Consider the following 22,855-nt stretch of genomic DNA (forward strand, 5'->3'; position numbering starts at 1 on the left):
TCAACAGACAAACAAGCTCTGACTTCACCGAGTCCTGAGTGAAGGGGAGTGTTTTTCTGCCTCAGCTGAAAGACTACTCAAAGACAAAAACTGATGACGAACAAGGACTGACTATACCGGTCATGTAATATTTCTGGATTAGGTGAAAAAACTGAATAAAGAGCCATTATTGTTAGTTTGATTTGAAGAACAACTGACACTTTGACAACACTCAACGTCTATTAATTCAGCAGTTTGACAGGCTGTGTTTTCAACTGTGAGATGGGAGAGCAAAAAAGCTTTTGTTGGCAAAGGCCTCATTAGCTCAGTAACCTTCGACACAGATGTTTGTGAAGCATTAGTTCTCCTAGCTAATCTGAAGACATGACTGAACCCCCCAAATTATCTGCCACCGTCTCTTTATCTCTCTGTCAGTTGATGTCTGGTTGTTTCGGTAAACATGCAAACAAAAGCCCCCCGATTCTGCCTCCTCAAAGAACAACTGCAAACTAATTTATTTTCCGCGCGACAGATATAGTGTGGAGTGTGGAGCTGGTGCTGCTTCCTTCCCCCTGACAAAATGCATGCAGTTTGTCAGTCTTATCCAACCCCACTGTCTTAAATCAATTTGTTTTCTGCTTCATAAATTTCCCTCCGTGTCTGAAATCGACTTCCTGGACCTGGAAATTCCATCCAGAGAACAGTAAGTCATATTATTTTACACCAAGGAAGGGCAGAAGGATGTCATTAAGCTCTCAGAGGAAGGAAAAAGGCCACCATTATCCATCTTTCTTAGTATTCTTCCCCACTGACAAACCCAGTTAGCTACATTTCCTTTCTATATTTATCTCATCTTCTCAATATGCATGTTGTATGTCATCTTCACAAAGGATGATGGGTGAAAGAATGCAACTGATTAAAGCTCTTATTAGATGCCCGTCTGCTTTTAAGAAGGAGAAGAAGGTATACTTTATTAATCCCTCAATGGGGAAATTATTTTTTCACTCTATTTTTTATTATTTTTTTCATTTTAACCCGGACACACACACATGCAGTACAACGGCATAGACATGCAAATGTGGAGAGAGATGGTGGAGTGATGGGCAGCCAGCCAGATCAGGGCCCAGTGAGCAGTTGGGTCGGTGCCTTGCTCAAGGGCACCTCGGCAGTGCCCAGGGGGTGAACTGGCACCTCTCCAGCTACCAGTCCACCTTCCATATTTTTGGTCCATGTGGGCTTGGTTCCCAAGCCAAGTCCCTATGGACTGAGCTACTGCCGCCTTAATACGTTTCCGGGTCTGAAGACTGAAGGAACATATTGAACGAACACAAACAGATTAAAGAATTAGGAATTAGGGTCTTGTCTCTGCTTATGAGGGATGTTTCAGCCTTGTTTTGACAGGTCAGCAGCTTGTTTTGGACAGAACACTGCAACACAAACCCCCCTGTGTTTTAACTGGGTTCAGACCAGTGAGACAGGTGTGAGGCTGGTTGATAAGAATGTAACAGGTTGACTACTTCTCACTGTTGAAAGAACAGAAAGTAGAAGTGAATGACTGGGGATATAAATGAGGCTTATCAAATGCCAGGCACAATTTTCTGTCATTTCCTCTGTCTATCGGTATCAGAGACGATATCTTTCTCTTCTGCTCCCCATCTGGTATAGCTGGTCCTCTGAAGCCGACCCAGGCCCGTCATATCTCTTTGCTTTTCCTCGAATACCCCACCCCCCCCCACACACGCATTCCCTAATCCTTCTTCCAGACTTATCTCACCCGGTCTTTCACAGTGTCTATCTTATTTCAATATTACTTTATTATCTTCTTAGCATTCTTGCTCCTCCACCTCTCGCTCTGTGCCCTTTTCTGATCCATCATTTTCCATCACTATAAGCTGGCAGTGCTATCATGAATAATGAAAAATAAGCAGAACATTGAAAAGGAAACAGTTTTTTAGCTGAGTCAGCTCCCACGGCACTGGCATTTCCTCTGGTTGAATATGGAGTCTTGGAGGAACGAGGATGTACATTCCCTGCAACACTACAAGAGAGATGGCCCGGGTATAGAGATGGAAATAGAGTGAGGAAAGCAAATTGAGTGATTTCAATGCATGGATATGTAGCATTTTACTGATCTGTGTATCTTGTACAGTATCTATGCACATATTGTACTGCATAATGCAATGTACATATTGTTACTGTGTGACTGATACAATGAATACCATGTTTAATGTTTTATTCTCATATTTCACCTCTAGGAGAATCAGTGACTATCACCCAAAGACTTTGACCCTGCCACAAAATCAGCAGCTGACAAAACGTGTTTAATGTATTAGCCTTAAAATCTAATCGCGAATATGCATGTTTGTGTGCACGTAAGCTTGTCTGTATGGGTCAGTGTGTGCCCGATCACAAGCATTTGGATATGCCACCCGCCTGTTATCAGAGCTCAGTATCACTGTGGACCATGGTAAACTTGCTTTTCTGATCCAACCAGATTAGCTCTGATCTTAACAGATCCTGTCTGATCCGTGCTGCACAGTGGTCTCTACAAACATGCTCCTATCTCCTTTTAACGCCAACTCAAAGAGTAGCTTAGACTGGGGTTGACAGACTCTTTATAAATAATGCAGCATACACAGCATGAAGGAATATTAATACTGGATAATCTTTAGGAAATATCATGCATCACATTTTCCCCCTGTCTGATTTTGTTGATCCTGGCTGAATGTTGCTTTAAGACTGGCGATGTAACCCAGAAAAAAAAATGGAGACTATTTTTTTTAACCTGATTGCATCAATTCATTTTGGTTCTTGAATAAAAATTGTCAACAGCCAAGTCCTAATTTTAAAAGTCAACACATGATCAGAGACCAACTGGACCCATTCAATGTCAAAGGCTGAGCAATGCTGCCTTCTTTTGACACAAGCATTGTATCCTTTGCAGCTCTCAGATCTCACAATACATAGCACGCACTGAGCACTGAGAAGATCCGCATCAACTTATCAAGTTGAAAAATATCACATGACCATGTTGTATTTACTGGGTATTTGTGTTGTAGTGACCCCAAAAGTCATAATGGGTTACATAATAAACCACAGATTCTTCTTGCTTTCAGACTGGGAATGCTGCGAATCACTGAATGGTAGAGACGCTGAAGATACATTTTAACAGACACATGGAGGCTCTGTGGGCAAGTCATCCATCAAACATCACAATTCACTCAGGAAAGTCAGTCATCATGGAACTGAATTGAGTTACTTTGTTGACTATTTAGGACCACCTTAAAATGGGAAATTTTGGACTGACTTGGCTGCATGATTCTACCAGCAGTTTTGGTCTCTGTAAATTTAATCTTTCTCATTGGGAAAGGATGCGCAAATTAAGCCTAGCTCTTAGGTCCTCTCAAGGACCTTGGGTGCTTTTCATTACACTAATAAATGCTTCCTTGTGTCCTCTCTCTCCTCATGTGATGCAGAAATCATTCCCTCTCCGTCATCTTGGAGGATTATTACAATTTCTTAAATGCACCTCCTGGAGACAAGGAGGCAGCTTTTGGAGAAGCGAGGAAACGCATGTGTAGTGGCAGGTGATGTAGAAATGCCACACCTCCACATGTGACACACGTATGCTGGTTGTATGCTTGATATGATTAATAACCTTCAGGCTTATCCTAAATAAATAAATAAATAAATCAACCTTCCTTCTTCTTTATATAATACACAGTTACATAACGCAACATAATGTGCTGTCACCTTCTCTGTGATAAACAAACACACACAATATACAGGGTAATTTAAATGCAATGCTGTGCCGGCATCAAAATGGCTGTTTTTATTGTTCAATACAATTGACATACACACATTCTTATCCAGCTATGCGGTGTATTATTATGCAAGCAAATTATAGCCCAAGAAATCATAAAAAATAACACGGATTCATACATATGAAAGGATTTAATAAAAATATTAATGAATATTAAATGATGTTAAATCAACATACTGTACTAACACTACTAAAAACTAAGAAAGCTGTACAGAAATTTGTTCTGCGGACATTCATGCCAGTTGGCTTGATGTGTGATACAGCTGTGCAGCATGTCATAACTGTAATGTCCGACACTGTGGAACCAAGGATTTCACATTCAGCTCCTACGTCCTTGCTGCTCCCCTGTGTAGGGAGCTACGATGTAAGGAAAGGAAGTGAGTAAGGGTAGTGAGGAGGCACGTTAGCATAATGAAAAGCACCCCTCGTGTGTGTCCTTCAGAGGATGCAGGCCCTGAATCTGGGCAGCTGTCTCTTCTTATCTCTGGATGTCTCTCACTCAACTGATGTGTCTCTTTTTAACTTGGTGTTTTCATCTCTGTGTCTGCTCATTACTCTCTTTTTCTCAGACACACACACACACACACACACACACACACACACACACACACACTGCAGGATGCATAAATATAATATAGATTCATAGCTTTAATGTTAACCCATAAAACCTATTCTGGATGCCATCATTATTTCAAAGAAACACGATGCTTGAAGATGTTCATAACAAATTCCACATTTATTTCGCTCTACCAGAACAGTTAACATTTAAACTGAGCTTGAGGACAAATACCAAACATGACTCCAACAACCTCACTACAATGCATATTAATCACAACAGGAACTATACATCTTAAGGGAATTTGTGTTTTCTAAAATCCCCAAAATAATTTTAACTTCAACCTACTTCATATCAGTAATAAATAATCAGACTGCTCTTCTCACCACCTACTGAAAAAGAATGTTGTTACTACATGATAAATGTCTGTCTGTGTGCCTAGTTTAATTCAGCAATTAGGAAAATATTTATTTACCCATCTTGTTCTCCTTTTCCCTGACATATTGTTTGTTTAATTGCTGTTTAAGTCCCTCGTGATATTCTTTAAAATATTATTTTGCCTTTCGTCTTGCGATGATGAAAAAGGAGAAATTCTCTTTTGTAGCAATCTTAAACATTTGTTAGAAATGTTTATGCTCAAAAGAAAAAAGCAAACACAAAAGCAAAAGCAAACACCATCTCAATACTCGATTGTGTGCATGCTTCAGATTTCAATTATCTTATAACAAATTACCATGACATCATATTTCATATTTCTGCTGGATTGTGAGAAAATGCTCAGTATTTTACCTAATTTTCAGGGTGGTGCAGGAAATATCTCAGTAGATTCCTGATAATGGGAACATTACCTTCCATCCAGGCACTGATAAGTACTTTCCTGGTATTTCACTCCTCTGGTTCTAGCATACTGCTGTTGGTATTATTATTCTTCAATCGTTCTTTCCAGAACTTACTGAAAATATACGTGTCGCAATTATCTGTTCCTTCGTTTGAGACAGTGGCACATGAAAGACAGACAATTCGGATTTTACAAGGAATTCTCAAGATATTACACAGAGGCTAAAACGTTTTACTTTCTTCGCTTTGCTTTTTGACAAAGTGCCAAAGTAAACACAAAGCTGCAAAATCAGAGATAAAATACATTAATCTGTCTTTAGTCCACAAAAGCTCTCCCAATTTGTTGTTTATTACCAGGATTACAGTATGACCAGTAAGTGACTAGTGTAAACAGCACATCAGGGCCTTCTATGTGGTTAGTGTCAGCGTGGTTTGAAAACAAGTTATTTGTTTGAGCTTTCATTTCATTTTGTGTGCAGATCTCCACAAGATGGGCTTTAAGGCACCTCTTCAAACAGAAAAGGAGGGAAAAGGATAATAATGTATCCTTGGATGGATGCTTTAACCCTGAAGTGCAACGGTGAAGTACAGTCAAAAGGAAGACGAAAGGGATTCCATGAGCCTGAATTTAAGCAAGAGGCATGCTGCCTCCTGTTCAGTTGAATAAGCACTATTAGGTGCACAGGAGTGTGATGTGAAACTTGTACAGTATGTGGGCTGTAGGGGAAACCATACTGAGACTGTGGAAGCAACAAAAAGTTACAAACTGCAGCTCAGAACGAAAATGTAAACTTTGTTCAGCTGCTGCAAAGCCTGTGGTGCTTTTTTACAGGTGTGTCTGAACTCATTGTGAAAAGGACTGCAGAGTGATTACGAAGTTACTTTTACTTGGTTCATGTCAGAAAACTGTAAGCTCCTGCTGTGATCACTGGTTTGAGGTCAAAGGATCGGAGCGCTGCACTCGAACAGCAGCACAGCAGCAAGACAGTTTACACTGAGCTTACACCCACAAGTTTAACACTCTCTATGTCAAAATGTTTAAAGTGTAAGTACACATCCAAAATATGCCCTTCTTCATAGCAAATTTTAACTGCAGAGAACACGCACTTTAGAGTCCGAGGCCTTGACACTGACCAGAGTGAGTGGCAGACTGACCAGGAACTGCCATACAGAGCTCGTAGTCATCTAACCGAGCTGACCAGGCATGAACAGATGCTGTCAGACCCTCTGTTTCCATGCTGGAAACACAGAAGAGTCCACTGGATCTTTGACAATCACTATAAACCCATTCATTGCTGTTTGTAAAGGTTTCTATGTTGTACTAGCTGGGAACCAAACTGTCCAGTTTGTGTGTGTCAGTATGCAGCCTTATGCATCTCAATCAGCATATATTAAACAGCCATGGTTTTACAGACTTGTCTCCCACTCGAAGGTGGAGCCGCCCACGTCTGATTAGACTGTGTGAACAATGTTTTTTACATAAATGTCATGTTGCAAATTAGTACAAAGTGTTTGACTACATCAGCACTGGGCATGCAAGGTTCAGGGTGATTTTTGGTGGAGACGCTTTCGGTCCATTAAATGCAGATTTTTATACATTAAGAACCAGCAGTGATGTGTTTCATCACAGTACAGTTGTATAATGTAGTTTACAGCTCTAAAAGCACGTTTAAGCAATGCAGCACAACTTTAACAATGATCCAGTGGTGAAATTTGGCTGCAAAACATTTACTCAAGTACACTTGGAGAAAACATGCAACTGTGCTGCTGGGGTTTTATCCAACATTATGTAGTTGCACTCATATTTTGGACCAAACTGTAAGAGCAAAAATAAATTTGGATATTCTTTCTGCAACTCCCACCCCAACTCTAATCTGCTTGTCATGCTTGTCAAGCATCAGTGACAAGGTCTTGTTGGTAAATCTCAATGGAGGAAAAGTCACTCATGCAGCTGCAAGCCAGAATCTGAAGCATCTGACAGAGGCCTCTTGGCATGGTGAAGCTGGTGTATTGTGACCATGAATTTGATCAGTGTTCATAGTTGTCTTATGTAAAACAGCTACAATGTAAATGTAACATAACATGTCTTAGATACAGAACAGCTTTCAAACCTTTTCTAATGCCTGAAAGTTTTTAAATCAATAATGATTTATCACAGATTCCACCCAAAAATCCTTTCAGCAAAACCTGTCAGTATACAGGTTCAGGAGTGGATCTAGGAGTTTTTTTAAAAATCAGAAAATTTGAGTTTAAGACCAGTGTTTCCCACAGGAAAGTGAGACTGTGATGGATGTCATGTATTTGCACGCTCCCCAAAATAAAATGTCATAAATTTTAAGGGTAAATGCATCACTCTGAATTTTAAGAGCAGAATTTAGAGGCCATATCTATATCAAAAAAAGCTCCTGTATACAATTTTGTTCCTGGTCCTGCATTTGTAGGGAGCTCGCATTGCTGGAAGCAGTATAGACCAATATACAAATCACAAATCACATGATTTATTTGCCCTCTATTCATTATATTGCATATTGTATTTGACTATTCATAAACAACATATCAACTATTAAAAATAAGATATAAAGTAAGTAAGTATTGACTTTGTGGATGTTGTTCTTGTGAACTATCGTTTCTTTCTTTATTCTTCTCTGCTGAAATGAGTGAGTGAGTGTCCACACAGGTATAACAGCTTTCTGATCCACCAGTGAGCCCCTATTTGGCACAGTTTGTTTTACTCTTTTTTCAGTGGTGCACCAAGGTAGCGCTATCAGAAAATGAAAATAAGTACCATCTGAAGTGTGAAAATATTTTTGGTTCATTATGAAACTGTAAATTACACTCTTGGTAGGCTGCAACAGTCTAGGTAATTAAATTAGTCACTTCATTTTCTGCACATGTACATGTGAAATGAGCACAAAAAACCTAACTAACAGCAGATCAACTTGGGGCAAAATAGTAAGAACTAATTGTACTAATTGGAAGTGATGCGAACACAAAATTCAGCTGCCAGACAACAATGTTATTTATTCAGGAGGACATTCCTATGCCTATGGGGCAGACTTCTCCCATTTTTACCCTCTTGATGGCTTCATTTCACAAAAGGCTGGGAAAAATTGAAGATTTTGCAAGTGAAATCAACCAAACTATGATTTCCGTGCAAACTTCAGCCAATATAGTGTAGTGAAAAGGGACACAATCAGACTTTGGCTGCTGCGATGCTCCTGTGGTCCCACTCCTGAATCTGTCCATGTTCGGGTTTAAAAATCCAGCTGTACCTTGCCAATGATCTTTGCTGTTACAGGAGCCCAAGACAACAGAGTCCACGCAACACAAAAAAGTGCATTACACTGAAAAGCATTGTTTTAATTCAGATATTTAATAAATATGCTACAGAGGAAGAAAAACGCTCCCTGTGCAGCATTTGACTTTCTTTACAAAAGTTGTTTATGATGAATAACAAACCAGCAGAGTATGACAAATGAACTGTGTGCCTATACGCATACACAATCAAAGGCACATGCACACAAACTCATGTTTTTAATTAATACAACCATGGCTACATAATTCAACAACAGAGCGAAGCACTGTGCTAACACATTTTTAGAGTCAAGAGTTTTTCTTTTTGCCGTTTTTAATTTGAACCCTTCCTTTGCTCTGCCAAACATAACTCTCAAAAAGTTTCCATTATAACAGTGATTCACAATTACTCACAGCAAAGTTTAGTATAGCAGGAAGCAGTTTTCTCCTCTATTAATAAACAGTTCAACATTATTCAAGGATATTCAAGGATGCTTGAGGTGAAGAAAGTAAATTAAATACCATGAATTGATTGCTGGCAGTATGATAACAGTGTGTTTGCTGCCAGGTATTATACATGTTTAATTACACAGTGTAGACAGTGTTATTATGCAGTGTTAAAGTGGAATCTGAAATCATTGTCTGGGACTTGCAGAATTCAGCTGTTCAATCAAATGATTTCTTACTTATTACTTACTTATTAGAAGGTTGTAAGGGGTGTTTAGAACATTTGGTTGATGTAAAAAGTAATTTCACACAGAAATGATGGTTTATCATTGTAAAAGCCAAATGGACTGTAGCCTCTCTAGTCTTCTGACCTTTGATTTCATGCTACATATCACATTCACCCATTCATACACTGGTGGCACTGGCTGCCATGCAAAGTACTAGCTAATCATATTCACATTCACACATTGATTGTGCCTTTGAGGAGCAATTTACAATTCAGTTTTTTGCCTACGAATACTTTGACACACCAACTGGAGGAGGGAGGGATCAAACCACCGATCTGATTAGTGTCTGACCTGCTCTACCTCCTGAACCACAGCCACTATGTAGATTACATAAATAATCAGATTACAGTGATACACAACATACTACACATGCAAAGGCTGTCGCTTAACATGCATCTGGACCCGTGATTCAACTTATATCCTTACGGGGCCCATTTTTAAATAAACTGACAACCGCTGACTACTTCTTAATATAACTCTGTGTGTTGTTTTCATTTCTACAATAATGGGTACTTAATAGGCTTATTTTAATCTCCCCGAAGCCATTGTTTTATTAATTATTCTTTCAAATATATCAGATATAAGACAAATGAATTACTGATGCAACATTTACAGGAAATAATCAGCCCAGAATTCATATGATCACTCAACTCACCATCTATCGCATCAAATAGCTTTCAGACAAACATTCTGCAGTTATTGTATTCATTATATGGGTAAGGAGTATAGTTACACTGAATATAATAAATATCCATAAAACTAGTCCCTCAGTCTGGGATCTTTAATTTACTCAGTAACAGAAACCAATGCTACTGTATAGACCATACACAAAAAGCTGATCTCGTTTCAAACCTCTAAACAAGCAGTCAATAAAAGCTAATGGTTATCTTTTATTGACTGCATGTTTTCATTTTCAGTTTCTTTCACTTCATCAGTAATACTGATAGCAAAGCTAGTGGCGCTTCATTCATTCATCCATCTCTGGGTCACTTCTTAACAACATTTTCTTTTCCCTTTGGAATGACCACCTTTCATTTTTACTTCTTTACAAGCCTGATCCCATATAAAAAAAACTGCTTTTCTTTTTTGTGACATTCGTCTGTGGTGTCTTTGGTGCCGTTATCTCTACATTTCTTATCAGTGGTGTTATTGAATTGCCTTGTGTACTGAGCAGGCTGGCTGAACAATTCCAAGCCACACTACCATAGGGTTTAAAAAACCCCACCATAATCTGCATCTTCAAAATCACTGTGTCCCGTATTAGTTTCCATTTTGCTGGATTCTGATATCATGAAACAATGGGTGTTTGAACACCAGATCTTGTTTAGCTCCTTTTTCTTCTCATTTATTTAATGTGCGTTTTACAACACAAACTAAGCAGAATTTTAAGTTTTCACTGCCAGGACTGCCATGTAGTGCTGTAATGCACAATAAGCCTTCAAGGTTAAGAGGTTTAGAAATGTATGTATGTTTTCATGCAGAGCCTCAAATCAGTGAACTTTTGTACACCTACTTGTTTATAATTGTCTCCTTTTTATACATACTTTGACACACCTTATCCAACACTTTTGGAGATACATACACAGATTAAACACCAGTGGGACATCCTGCTGTGTTGTGGCATTCACTAAGATGTGGCTGGAGATCAACATGCGCGTGTCATCACTCCAGAGGGTTTCTCTATCGGCATGACAGAAGGACTCAGAAAGAAAGTTGAAGGGAAGAGCTTTATGGCTAACTCCTGGGATGGATGTCCGTGTCTTAACAATGCACTGTTTATCGGTTCTGGGGCTACTGACCATCAGAGCTAGACCCTTTTATCTCCCCAGAGAGTTCAGTTTAGTCTTCCTCACAATGGTTTACATCCATACACAATAAATCTTTAGCCCTGGACCAGCTGTATAGGATTATAAATGGGCTGAAGAACTCTCACCCAGAGGCTGCATTCATAGTTTTGGGAGACTTTACCAGAGCCAGCATGAAGAAGGTTCCCCCAAAATACTATCATAAACCCATTCTTCAAACCCATACCTTCCGATAGCACACAGCATCAGGAAGGACCACAGCCACTCAGCTCACAGACTGTTCTTAACATCTGGCAGATGTTACAGTAACATGGCTGCACATACCAGACTTAAGAACAGTTTTTACACACCCTTTCACATTTATACAGTGTATAGTATACGTATAATACCTAAATAGTTTTCTTTTTATATTTTATTCATATCATTCTGCTTTTTATTTACTCAATTTCTTTATCTCACTATCCACTTCTATTGCAACTATTGCTCTTAATGCTAAGGTGACCTGTTTTTCTAATTTTATTGTACTGTTGACCTTGTGTTAACTTAACACAAATATGACAAATATGACAAATAAAACTGAAACTAAACCAGGAAAGAATGAGCAGGGCAAAGAGGTAATATTTGTTGCTGAGCTCAGGTGTCTTTATCTTAGCTTCGGATGGCTGACGTGAAAAACTGAGGGAGCGAAAAAGTGTACAAAGTGCAAGAACTGCAAGAAAGCTTAGAAACACACAGGAGTTTCTGATGTGAGATGCTTCAAAGACCAGCAGGGGAACTAGAGCAAGAACCCTGTCCAAGATGGAGGATGAATCAGACCCTCCACTCACCTCTGCAGGTCCCCAATGAAGCAGAAATGTGTCTGATCACAGCCACAGGGAGTCCTGCACTGCGACACACTGACTAAGGGTGTGCGAGTGTGTGTGTGTTAATGTATGTGTGTGGTGTGTGAAGTGTGTGTGATCTTGTGGATGCTCTCTCACCAAAAGAGGAGCCTTCAGGGAGACACCATTAAAAGAGTGTAATTAATCAAACGTAACGCAGCTGAGAGAAAAGAGAAATTCCGTGAAGACCCGCACATGCCCCTGCAGAACTGAAACACCCCACCACTCAACCCAACATCATCTCCTCACTTCCCTCCAGCTGCTGACCTCCAGGAACTCATGCCACGAACAGTTCTGTGAACTGCTGCTGGCATGAGTTTAGTTCAGTTGTACAAATGGGTTGAGCTCCAGTGCACAGTTTAGCCAAGCCCAGGTAATTCCATGGATAAATGTGGCCCATTTCAACATTACACACACATCCTCATTGCCCATGTTCCGGTGAGGATCAATAGGCTGATTGATTAAAGACAGATATCTTGGCAGCAGGGAGGATATACGTATAGGTATGGTATTGAGTATGGAAAACACTAGTCCTAAAGAAACCAATTGATCTGACCTTTAAGAATCGATGATCCACTCAAGACAATGTGAGGGGCGTTTAAGATAAATTCACCTAATGTCAGAGTGAGAAATGCATTTCTGTGAAAAATAAATACAGGAGTATGTACTGCCTAATCCTTTCAGTTTTCCTCTTTGAGGCAGTGGAGGTTAGGGTGCAGAGTTACCGACACACGTTTTAGTAAGCACGCGCGGAGACGACGCTCATCCAAGTCATTTATTGAACATAAATCTCCGGTTGACTTTCAAAACTTATAAAACAAAATTAAACGAGTAACTTAACAAGCAAGGTCCAAAAACATTTCGGCATGAGTGTGTGGTCGGAAAACTTTAACACTCCGTCCATAACAACTCCAAAACATTCCTTGATAAAATTAAATAGCCTGTCTGTGGGAGGCGCATTACAGACGTCACCATCAGGTTGAAATAAAAGAAACATTTCTCACCTTTATACATTTTAAACTAGGATGGCTTAGATCATTTCCTTCATAATAATTTGTTTTTATAAATAGAAATACCACAATTAACTGAAACCAAGTTTATATATTTTCTAATTATACCTCCAGGATTCAATATGGCTCCAACATGTGGTCCATTTCAACATTACACACACATCCTCCTTGCCCATGTTCGGGTGATGATCAATAGGCTGATTGATTAAAGACAGATATCTTGGCAGCAGGGAGGATATAAGTATGGGTATGGTATTGAGTATGGAAAACACTAGTTCTAAAGAAACCAATTGATCTGACCTTTAAGGATCGATGATCCACTCAAGACAATGTGAGGGGCGTTTAAGATAAATTCACCTAATGTCAGAGTGAGAAATGCATTTGGAGTACTTGACTGACTAGGTTTGAATTCCATACTTTTAAAGTGCTTGGCACAAAAATGAAAAGTTCTGTAGTACTTCAACATGCCATCATCAACCAAAGTGTTTTGTAATGGTTAGAAATCAAGATAACTGCTACCATACACTGACCATTCTGACAAAACAGTAATTTTATCGTGACTTAATAATACATATCACAAGGGCCAGTAGTGACACATTAGCTGGATAATTCTATGTTCCTTTCCCCTTAAGGCATTCATGATTGGAACCACGGGCAGTAGGCCAGTTAAAACAATACACATACATACATAGACACACAATACACGTGCTTTGGGAGAGATGTCAACAACATAGCACAGGAATACTAATTGGATAGTCTACAAACTGTATCCTAATTACATCGGAATGAACGCTGAGATAATGAGATTTTTTTTTCTGTCGGTATGCTGTACTTGTAATTGCTTCCTTCTGTGTTATTTGTCTTTTAACTGTAGTTCATTAAACACGAGAGAGTGAGAGAACAGACAATGACAGCGGCTCCGTAGCTTACACAGGTAATTATTATTCCCAGACAACATTTGCTTGAAAGAGTGTCGGCCTCTGTTGGAGTGAAGAGCTGATCAATCAGAGACCATGAAAAGATACATAAAGATTTTGTCGTTAAATCTTGTATTTTCTTTAGCTTTCAGTTTTTTTTCACGGCAGTAACAAAGTAATTTAGCCTATACTCCATGAATTTACAACTATAAAGAATATCAGCTTCCCATGAAGCAGAAGATTTTCTTGTTACTTCCTAACAACCATGAAGAGGTGATGAGGTAATAGTGATGTTATTGAGGGCTAGGGTAATTAAGTTGCAACTTCAGACAATCAGGGTAATATATTACTGAACCAACACAGCGAGTAAAGCGATGAGCTCAGTGCGGTGCTGATACACTCCGTTGACCTTGTTTTTGTAGCACAGGGCAGTTCATTAAGAAGCAGGGTTGAATGTGGGCCATGTGTTGGATTATTGACAATAGAATGGTTACCGGGTATTCTTACAACATACAGGACTTGACAAGATGGAGGAGTCAGGACTTCAAGGTTAGAAGGTGTATTAGAAAATAGTCTCTTGGGTCTCCATAATGCAGTAACCTCTAGGCTCAGGAAAGCCCTCGAGGTTTACTCATTGATGAAAAGAGAAAAGTAGCCTTGGCTAATCTATATAAACTTATTAGCAGTGAGATTCTAAGTAAGCTGATGTTTCTCAGAAATGAAAGTTGAAAGGAAAAAGGACTTGGGGGAGTCCTGGGGTTTCCAGTTCAGACACAGAACCTGACACTCTTCCTCATATTCCTAAACGAGGTGCATTTTACATTGTACTAGTCCGCTAGTAGCTAGTATATAATACTGAACGAGTATGTTGACTGAAAGTGAGAGAAGAATACTATTGCCATGTTTCCATCAAAAAAGTACATATCCAAACCCAGTCTGTTTTCTGTTTCCACTATGGATAGTACTCTTAAATGTGGACAGCGTTGTTACTGGACTAAAACTAGAGAATCACTAAGCATATGTTTTAATTGGCCAACGTTTGCATGTCTCAAACTGAGTATTTTTGTTTTCTTTCTGGGATCCCAAAGGGGACTGTGGTCGACTTGTGTGTGTTTTACTTGTGTGTTTTGTGCTGTTCGTTGTCTGCTGGTGCCTTTTAAAATACCTGATTGTTAGTGACTGTAAAGCAACCATGTATTGAGAAACATGGGTCCTTTGTAGGGTTGGCTGGTAACTAAACTATTATCTTTGTCAGATGTGCACTGTGACTGGCATCCTGGTTCCTTGTTAAAACACTGTTTAGTTCAACAGTTCCTGCTCCAAAATATCAGTATTCTATCAGCCTTTAGAAATTCACTATCTGCACACCTACTACCTAGCCCTTAACCTTCAACACCAGCTGAGATATTCCCTTGCTACTGTGATAATCGGAGCATTACCTCTCTTAGAATAGCCTCCTCTGTTAAAAACTGCATTTCCCTAAGGTATACTCCTACTGTATAAAAAGGCTTTTCAGTGTAAAGTGCATTCTACTGATTCACCCCTAATCTACATAAGGTGCTCTGCCCATTTTGACATCAGACTCCTGTGGTGTGCTGTATGTTATAGTCCATTATCTTCTCCTAATCTCCTTTTAGTCACTAAATGACTCCCTACTGTTAAAATGCACATGCAGAACATGATGGTGCAGTGAAATGGAGGCAAGAAAACAACGCAACAAATTGTCCTGATATATTTCCTTTGATGTCATGGTGACTCCCTCTGGAAATGAGTGAGTGGCCTCGTTTTACATTTAACTTGCACTGTTATATCTGCAGGTACATTCTTTAGTGACATTATTCAAAGTTGGTTCCCCAGGCATGAGCAGCATTTTTAATAGCATATGCTGGTTATATGAGGAGAAGAGTGGATTTGGAACTCCCGTGGCAGGAAAATCTGGAGTGACTACGGTGTATTAGCTCCAACATATCAACCATGCAAGAGAAGAGATCTATTCTTGACTGGTTTTAATGAATACATTTACGTACATCCAACACCGCAGAAATAATAGCAAAGAAAAACCGAAAGAGAAAAAAAGGAGACACAAAGAGAAGTCATTTTTTTCAGATGTGAGGTTAGGCATATTTAGCTTTCTTCCTGCTTGTTGGTAGGCTGGACATTCTCTATGTTGTGTTAACAAGCTGGGCTTTTTCTCTGATTATACAAAAGATTCTCTGACCTTAACCTCTCTGGAGGCCTACAAAGTTGATGCTGATGTTGAGGTATTTTCTTTTTAAAGAAGTTAAAGCTGGAATTGAATATATGTTTATACTAAAATACAGAAACAATAAATTATACAGTAGCTAACAATGTGTATATGTTTTATTACTTGTTATTTTATTTCTATATAAACTGGTTTGCCATTATACTAGTCAGTAGTCACTAAATAGTCAGGAGTCAGAGCACATTTCTTTCTATCACATGTTTTATGGGTCAGGCCATTTCACAAAATAATGGATTTCTTACCCTTTTGGAAAGGAAGACATACACAGACAAACATACACCACAGGAGGGATTGTTCTGGACAAAAGGTCATGGATTAAATATTTCACTGTTCAATGTTCCCTACATTAGTAGGGATCTCCCGTCTAGGTGAGCTGGGCTTGCCTAGCAAAGTTTTAGTTTCTACTTGTAAGAAAACTCTTCAATTCTTAATACTTGGCTGTTTAGTCCCAGACACACACACACACACACACACACACACACACACAGGTCTGACAGGCCAAGTGTGCTGCATGAGGGTATCATTTGTCCTGTGTCTTGTTTTTTTTTTGCCATGCTTCAGGTCAGGTTGCACATGGAGAAGCCAAACCTAGAGCACAGTCTTGCCAGGGCTATTATGTTTCAGTTCCAAAACAGATAAGTAGAACAAATTGCCTCTCATCCAAAGGTAATGGTTCATAATTATTTGCTCAGATAAGAAGGGTCCTGGGTGCAGGAAAAAAAGAACTGGATGGCTTTTACTGTCTGCGTTGCAACTGGGACCATTGATCCGTCCAGATGCAATCTCACTGGGTAGAGGTGAAAGTGATGATGGCATCACAAGTTTTCATCTTCTCATTTTACATCAAACTTGACAAAACTTTGTGCGGAGCTTCCAATGAATAACGATCACCTGCAATGTTCTTTACCAATTTCTGTCTTCTGGACTGTGCATGGACTGAGTCAACCCAAGCTTTTCTGTCCTCCTGAAAGGGTCCAGTAAGGTATTACCACAAGGCCTCACAAATCTGCCCTTTCTTCCCAAAGGGCAGATACATAATGACTGAGCCCAAAATCTGTGCATTATCTCAGTTGGTTAAAAAGTAACTAAGGACGAATCGGCTGTCATTGTGCTAGTCAAGTTCAGCGAAAACATGATTTCTGCTCCTGCTTCATGCATTGGTGTTTGTATGTATGTACTGTAGATCTAATCAACCATTGAATGAGCTATCCATATTCACTAAATGTAGTACCTGAGGGCTGCAAATAGGCTTTCAATACTCAATACCTGGCTGTACAGTCATACTCATACAGCAATAAAAATGAAATGGTACATGTGGCACATACAAAATGTATTCAATCAATAATGTCTGTTATTATTGTACTAATGTCCTTTGGACAATTCCACAGTAGACTATTTCCATGCAGTGCTTTTGTTTGCCTGGTAGTATAATATCTCCTACTAAGCCACACATTCAAAAACATAGAGCAGATATAATTATTTACACAAAACATAGAATAATGGTAATTTCACAACTCGTACATTTTGCCAAAGAGATCAATTAAGTTATGATTCAGAGTCATAGCTCAAAATACTTAATTTAAAACGTGCTTTTTTATGTTTCATAGTCTTTTCACGTGTTAATTATATGCCGTACATCTGTGGCAGCTGTTTTAATTGCATACAATGAGATCAATGCTGCCAGTGTTTGTCTCAACTCTGAACATTAAAACCACTGTAGGATAAGAACATTAGCTTATGTAAGCCGTAGCTCCCTCTGCATTTTGCCTTTTTATCCTGAATCCTGTAATGCTCAGCCCAGCTAGGAAAATCCAGATGACTCCTTGTGTTGGCAAGATGACAGACAGCACTTTGGGCCACTCTATTACAAACAAACAAATCAACAGCTCCAGCAAACAGCATCCTACTGGATATCTCCTCCTGCCAGTCAGCTCCAGGCTCCAACTCATGCTTCTGTATTCTGTGTGAGGGAGCGAGAAATCAATGTGTAATCATATACACACTGTCTTTGGCAGGAGACACTGGGGGCAGTCATGGAATTGAGATGACCCGCTCAGCGCAGAAAGAAGAAGCCAAATACCTTCACATAATTTTCTTCCACAGTGTCCTGATTCAGAACCTGTCTGGATTGCACTTGACAGAGGTGACTCATTTTCAATCAACCCGATTAATGTCACAGGAGAAGCATTTGGCGCTGAGATAGTTTTTGCATGGTTTGATTGAGTGGATGTATATTTCCTGAGCTTTACCTCCTTCAACGGTTGCTGTTGCATGTCACCACCTGTTAGTCAGCCACTGTGGAGAAACACTTCAGTGTGCCCTCTCACTACTGAAAGAGCTAATGTGTCAAACCAATCTAAGCTTACTGCTGTGATTTTTCTTGATCTAAATGTTAAGCATCGTCTTTCATGCTAATTGCCATGCCAAGGGCACCGTTGCCTCATGCTGTTCTCATTACTTACTTTACCCAGAGTTCGAATGGGGCTAACCACCCCCACATAGCCTTAGGGGAGTAGGGTGCACTGTGTTTCTTCAGTCATATGTCAGTGATGGCCAGGGACATCATGATAATGACTGACATTGTGTGCATTAAAGCTACATTTCATTTTAAACAATAATTTACAGAAAAAAAAAATGGAACGGGATCTACAGGATATGGACAAATTCAATAATGCAGACAGTCGCAGTGGGAAAGAAACGTTAGTTCCAGCAGTGGTTTTGCAATATTTTATTCTTTACACGGTAAGGGTATTCATTATTTAGTAGTGGGCATCATATGCAGCATAGGGGTACCAATAGATAGCAGCGTAAAGCCCCTGTTTATGTTAGCGGGACATGTGCTTGATCTATGAGACCTCAGAGAGGCTTGTGTCTGCACAACCTAATGCTAACTAGTGGCATTTCTGGATAAAGGAAACACTGTTTACATGCTCCAAAGCTGAACATCTTACAGCAGAAGACTTAGATACTGTAGAAAACAGCTCTGGCAATTCCACAGATCACAGCTATTAAGTATTCATCCCTTATTTCCATCCCTTTTAAATTGCAAGCGCCAGTGAAATGTGTGGAGACAGCAGCTCGCCCAGCTCAATTATTCAAAACACGCCAACTGCATTGTGGCAAAGTGAGGGCTTGAACATGATTATGCACATATATTTCTTTTGTACTCTGCATCACCTACCTTCAATCATGATCAGCTTTGTTTTCTTTAATTTTTTTTACATTTATTTTGCACTTATACATGCACGACTTTAACTGTAGCTGTTATAGGGTCAGGGATAAGACCACAAAGGTCTGATGTCCCCTTTAATTATATTGCTTTATAGATAATCTCTTTAATATGTATGCATATCATACGCATTTTTAATTGGATCCGGTCCTGGGGATTTAGAATCCTTAAGACTGACTCAATAATGAGTGAGTGTAATGAGAAACGCGTTCTGTTAATATTTTTGTCAAGGCTTTAACTGATCGACAGTGATCCTATAGTCACTGCAATAATAGAATATTTTATGCACTTATCATATTACAGAGCAGTGTTGGACTTTCAGAATAACGGGCTTGTTAGTTTCATTTAAATGTAATAAGTTACTTTACATTATTACTGTATAGAGCAATGCAATACTTTCACCAAAATAACCACTGATGCGATTGTGTAGCCCATTCATACATTCACATGCAGTGGTTAGCACTTTGTATTAAAATCACTCATTAACAATAGTGTGATGATATAGAACAATTAGCCTAGACTTTTTTTTTATTTTTAAATGAGCAGTGATTGCAGTGCCCTGGTGGAGGTGGATAATTAAACTTAATTACATGTTTAATTCATCATAAAACAAACTCACAATAAACACAAATAATTACTAACTGGTTTGGTCAAAATAATCCCTCACTTCACAAAGTTAGATGTGAAAATATTCTGGCTCGACGTGCCGTTTTTTCCTCCACTTCTTCTCTCTGCTGTTGCTGGCATCGTACAGTTCACTGAATTCAGCCAAATAGCCAAATTGTCCAATCGCCTAACTGTAGTGGTAAGTGTTACTACTAGTAAATGTAACATTAACAAAATTGTATTAGTAACACGTTATATTACTTTGTTGCTGCTAAAAGCAGGACATTACTGTGACATGTTACTAAACAGATGCATATTTGAAACCCCAATTTAAATATAACCTTATAGAGACAAAGAAACATTACATACGTACATCCTCTGTAACCGCTTATCCTCACTAGGGTCGCTGGAGCCTACTGCAGCAGACATTGACCCCGAGAGGCGGGGTACACCCTGGACAAGTTGCCAGAATGGTTGTTTCATACGGCAAAAGTATCAGTTTCATAACGCAACAGCACACGCATACATACATAAGCATTCACACATCTTCTGCATTCATTTACAACTTAAACACTGTCCAGGATTGACATCATTTCTCCAGTCTGGTCACACTAACTTCTTTTTTTTTTTAACCAGTCAGTATATTTCTTTTCATCCAGCCATCTGGTTTCAGGCTTGGGGCTCATGATAAGAAAAAAAAAAAAACATTTAAGGAAATAAATAGAGCCCTCTGTCTCCCTTCATTTCACCATCACCTCAGGAGATAAAATGACAGAAACTGTTTTCTCATCTTCCAAGGTATGAAAATGAATGATGCTGAAGGATATGGAAGATTTGAAGGCAGGCCTACAGAGTGTTGCAGACTACTGGCTCAGTTAACTATATTGAGCTCTTTACCTGAGAAAACCTTGTGAAAAGTAATATCTCAATAGCACTCAATAGCAAATGTGAATTAAGGGCAAAAAAGTGAGATTATTTTAGTGCCTGTTTGGCATCATATTTCAGCACTGACATAATAAGGTAGGTAGCTTAAAGTGAACGGAGTGGTATCCCATAATGCACAGCACCAAAAAAAGCTTGCCACGACAAAACTGACAATGACTTCAAAAAAGCTGTTTAAAAAGTAATGGCTGATGTATTCTTCATAAAGTGTGGGGCAAATCAAAGTCTGAGGAGCGGTAAATTGCGGAAGTTTGTTGAAAAATGAAATTCCCTTGAAAAGGGGGAACGTGATACCTTCGTTCTTACCTTCCTCCCACCCCTGGGGACTTCCTGCCTTCTTTTCGATTTTCTCGTTCCTTTCCCCCCGCAGGTCCCCGGCGGCCACTATGCTCCATGTAAACTCTGGGATACCTTCCAGGTGCTGGTCACATGTTCTGCTATTGCCAGGACATCGGTGATCTGGTGAAAATAAGAGGCATTAACATGTGGAAACATCTTTGACTGATACATTGCTAATATTCACGCAAAGAACATAAACATAAATTGAAAATTAAATAGCAATAGAGAAGCGTGTCAATTAATTTAAAACATTTCAGCATATTCCAACAGGGGCTATCATGCTGCAATTAATGGCACTCAAACTACATCTTGAAGCCTATTTTACTAGAATCTTATTAATCCAAATCCATTGGGGAAAAAAACTGAATGTACCAGCAAAATATTTGTATAAGTGCTTAAATAAGCATAGCACAAGCACAATAACAACTTCTTCAGTTCGATTAGCAAATTAAACTTTTAATTACATGCACTACCGGGGGAAAAGAGGTGCTCAGTGAAATACATAATATTGTCGCAGCACTATTTTTTTTAAATAAAAGTCCACAGTATCAACAATAGAGGTATTGGTTCTTCAACAACAATTTAAACAGACCCAGGAGTTTTCAAATCTACGACTGTAAATATACAGCTTCATTCCAGCTTTGACTACAACGTAAAAAAAACAAAACAAACAAACAAACAAACAAAAACAGAAAAGGCAACAGGGAGGAAGAACCTTGTCAGTTCAAATACGTTTTATTTTCAGATTTAATGGCCACATACTTTCAAGTTGTGTCAGCCCACATAGCAAGAAGTAACAGCTTTAATAGCAGCCCCGCTCTCGGCGTATGGAGTGTACTTTTTCACTCAGAGGAGTGGTGGGGAGTATACAAATGCAGTGTGCAAAAATTGCTGCTGTCAAGAAAAGGGTTGGGTGCAATAGGAGTTAAAGTATTACTGCTGTAATACCCTCCCTAAAAATTTGCTCAGAGAGTAAATTAAGGGTCAGCTCTCCTCCCACTCATCTTCTCCCTGTCTCTATCTTTGCCTCCATCTGTCCTTCTCTCCCTGTGGACCCACCTCGTGTAGACTCATCCCTGTGGCTTGGTAAATCGCTGTTTGAGGGGGCTTGGTCACTTTCAAATGACTTCTCACACTCTGGCTCTGGAGGAGAGGAACTACAGTGTTGTATAATCATCTTTCAACGTCCATCTACCAGTTTCCTCCGCAATAAAGTATTCACAACCAGTTTAACACAGTGGTGAACTGGATTATAGCCACCAGGACTGCATCAGTCAGCACATATAAATATGTAAATAATTATCACATTAAAGCTATGAACAGCCATGTAAACACATTTGTCTGATAATGCAGGAGGCTGACAGTCGGTATAAAGCTCACCATTTTTGCACTATTTGTTTGTGAACTCTTAGTGTAGTTGCAAGACTACAACTAATCATCATATAGCTCCTAAATGACAATGTGAATTCATCAATGCAAACTAACAATAACCTGATCAACCAATCTAAATTAAAGTTGGGGGTCAACGATCACACACATGGTGACTACAAATAAAGCATGTCTGTTAGGAATAATCATGTCATGCAACTCAACACAGATTACGCAGATTTGATATGGCTTTATGACTCTGTTTGATGCAT

At 39.2% G+C, this 22,855-nt stretch overlaps 1 protein-coding gene across 2 annotated transcripts in view; it reads right to left on the reverse strand.

Moving 5' to 3' along the window:
* Positions 1 to 22,855, reverse strand: part of alk (ALK receptor tyrosine kinase) — a 302,582-nt gene that overhangs the window by 147,821 nt on the left and 131,906 nt on the right. Inside the window, exon 3 of one of the 2 annotated variants that reach the window (XM_027274896.1) lies at positions 21,183 to 21,335. In XM_027274896.1, the coding sequence (XP_027130697.1) occupies positions 21,183 to 21,335 (153 nt within the window). Of the gene's footprint in view, positions 1 to 21,170; positions 21,336 to 22,855 lie in introns of both variants that reach the window. The other variant, XM_027274895.1, reaches the window with a different exon arrangement.

This window comes from Larimichthys crocea, chromosome XXIV (genome assembly GCF_000972845.2).
Source record: "Larimichthys crocea isolate SSNF chromosome XXIV, L_crocea_2.0, whole genome shotgun sequence".
In the NCBI taxonomy this organism is placed as follows: Eukaryota; Metazoa; Chordata; class Actinopteri; family Sciaenidae; genus Larimichthys; species Larimichthys crocea.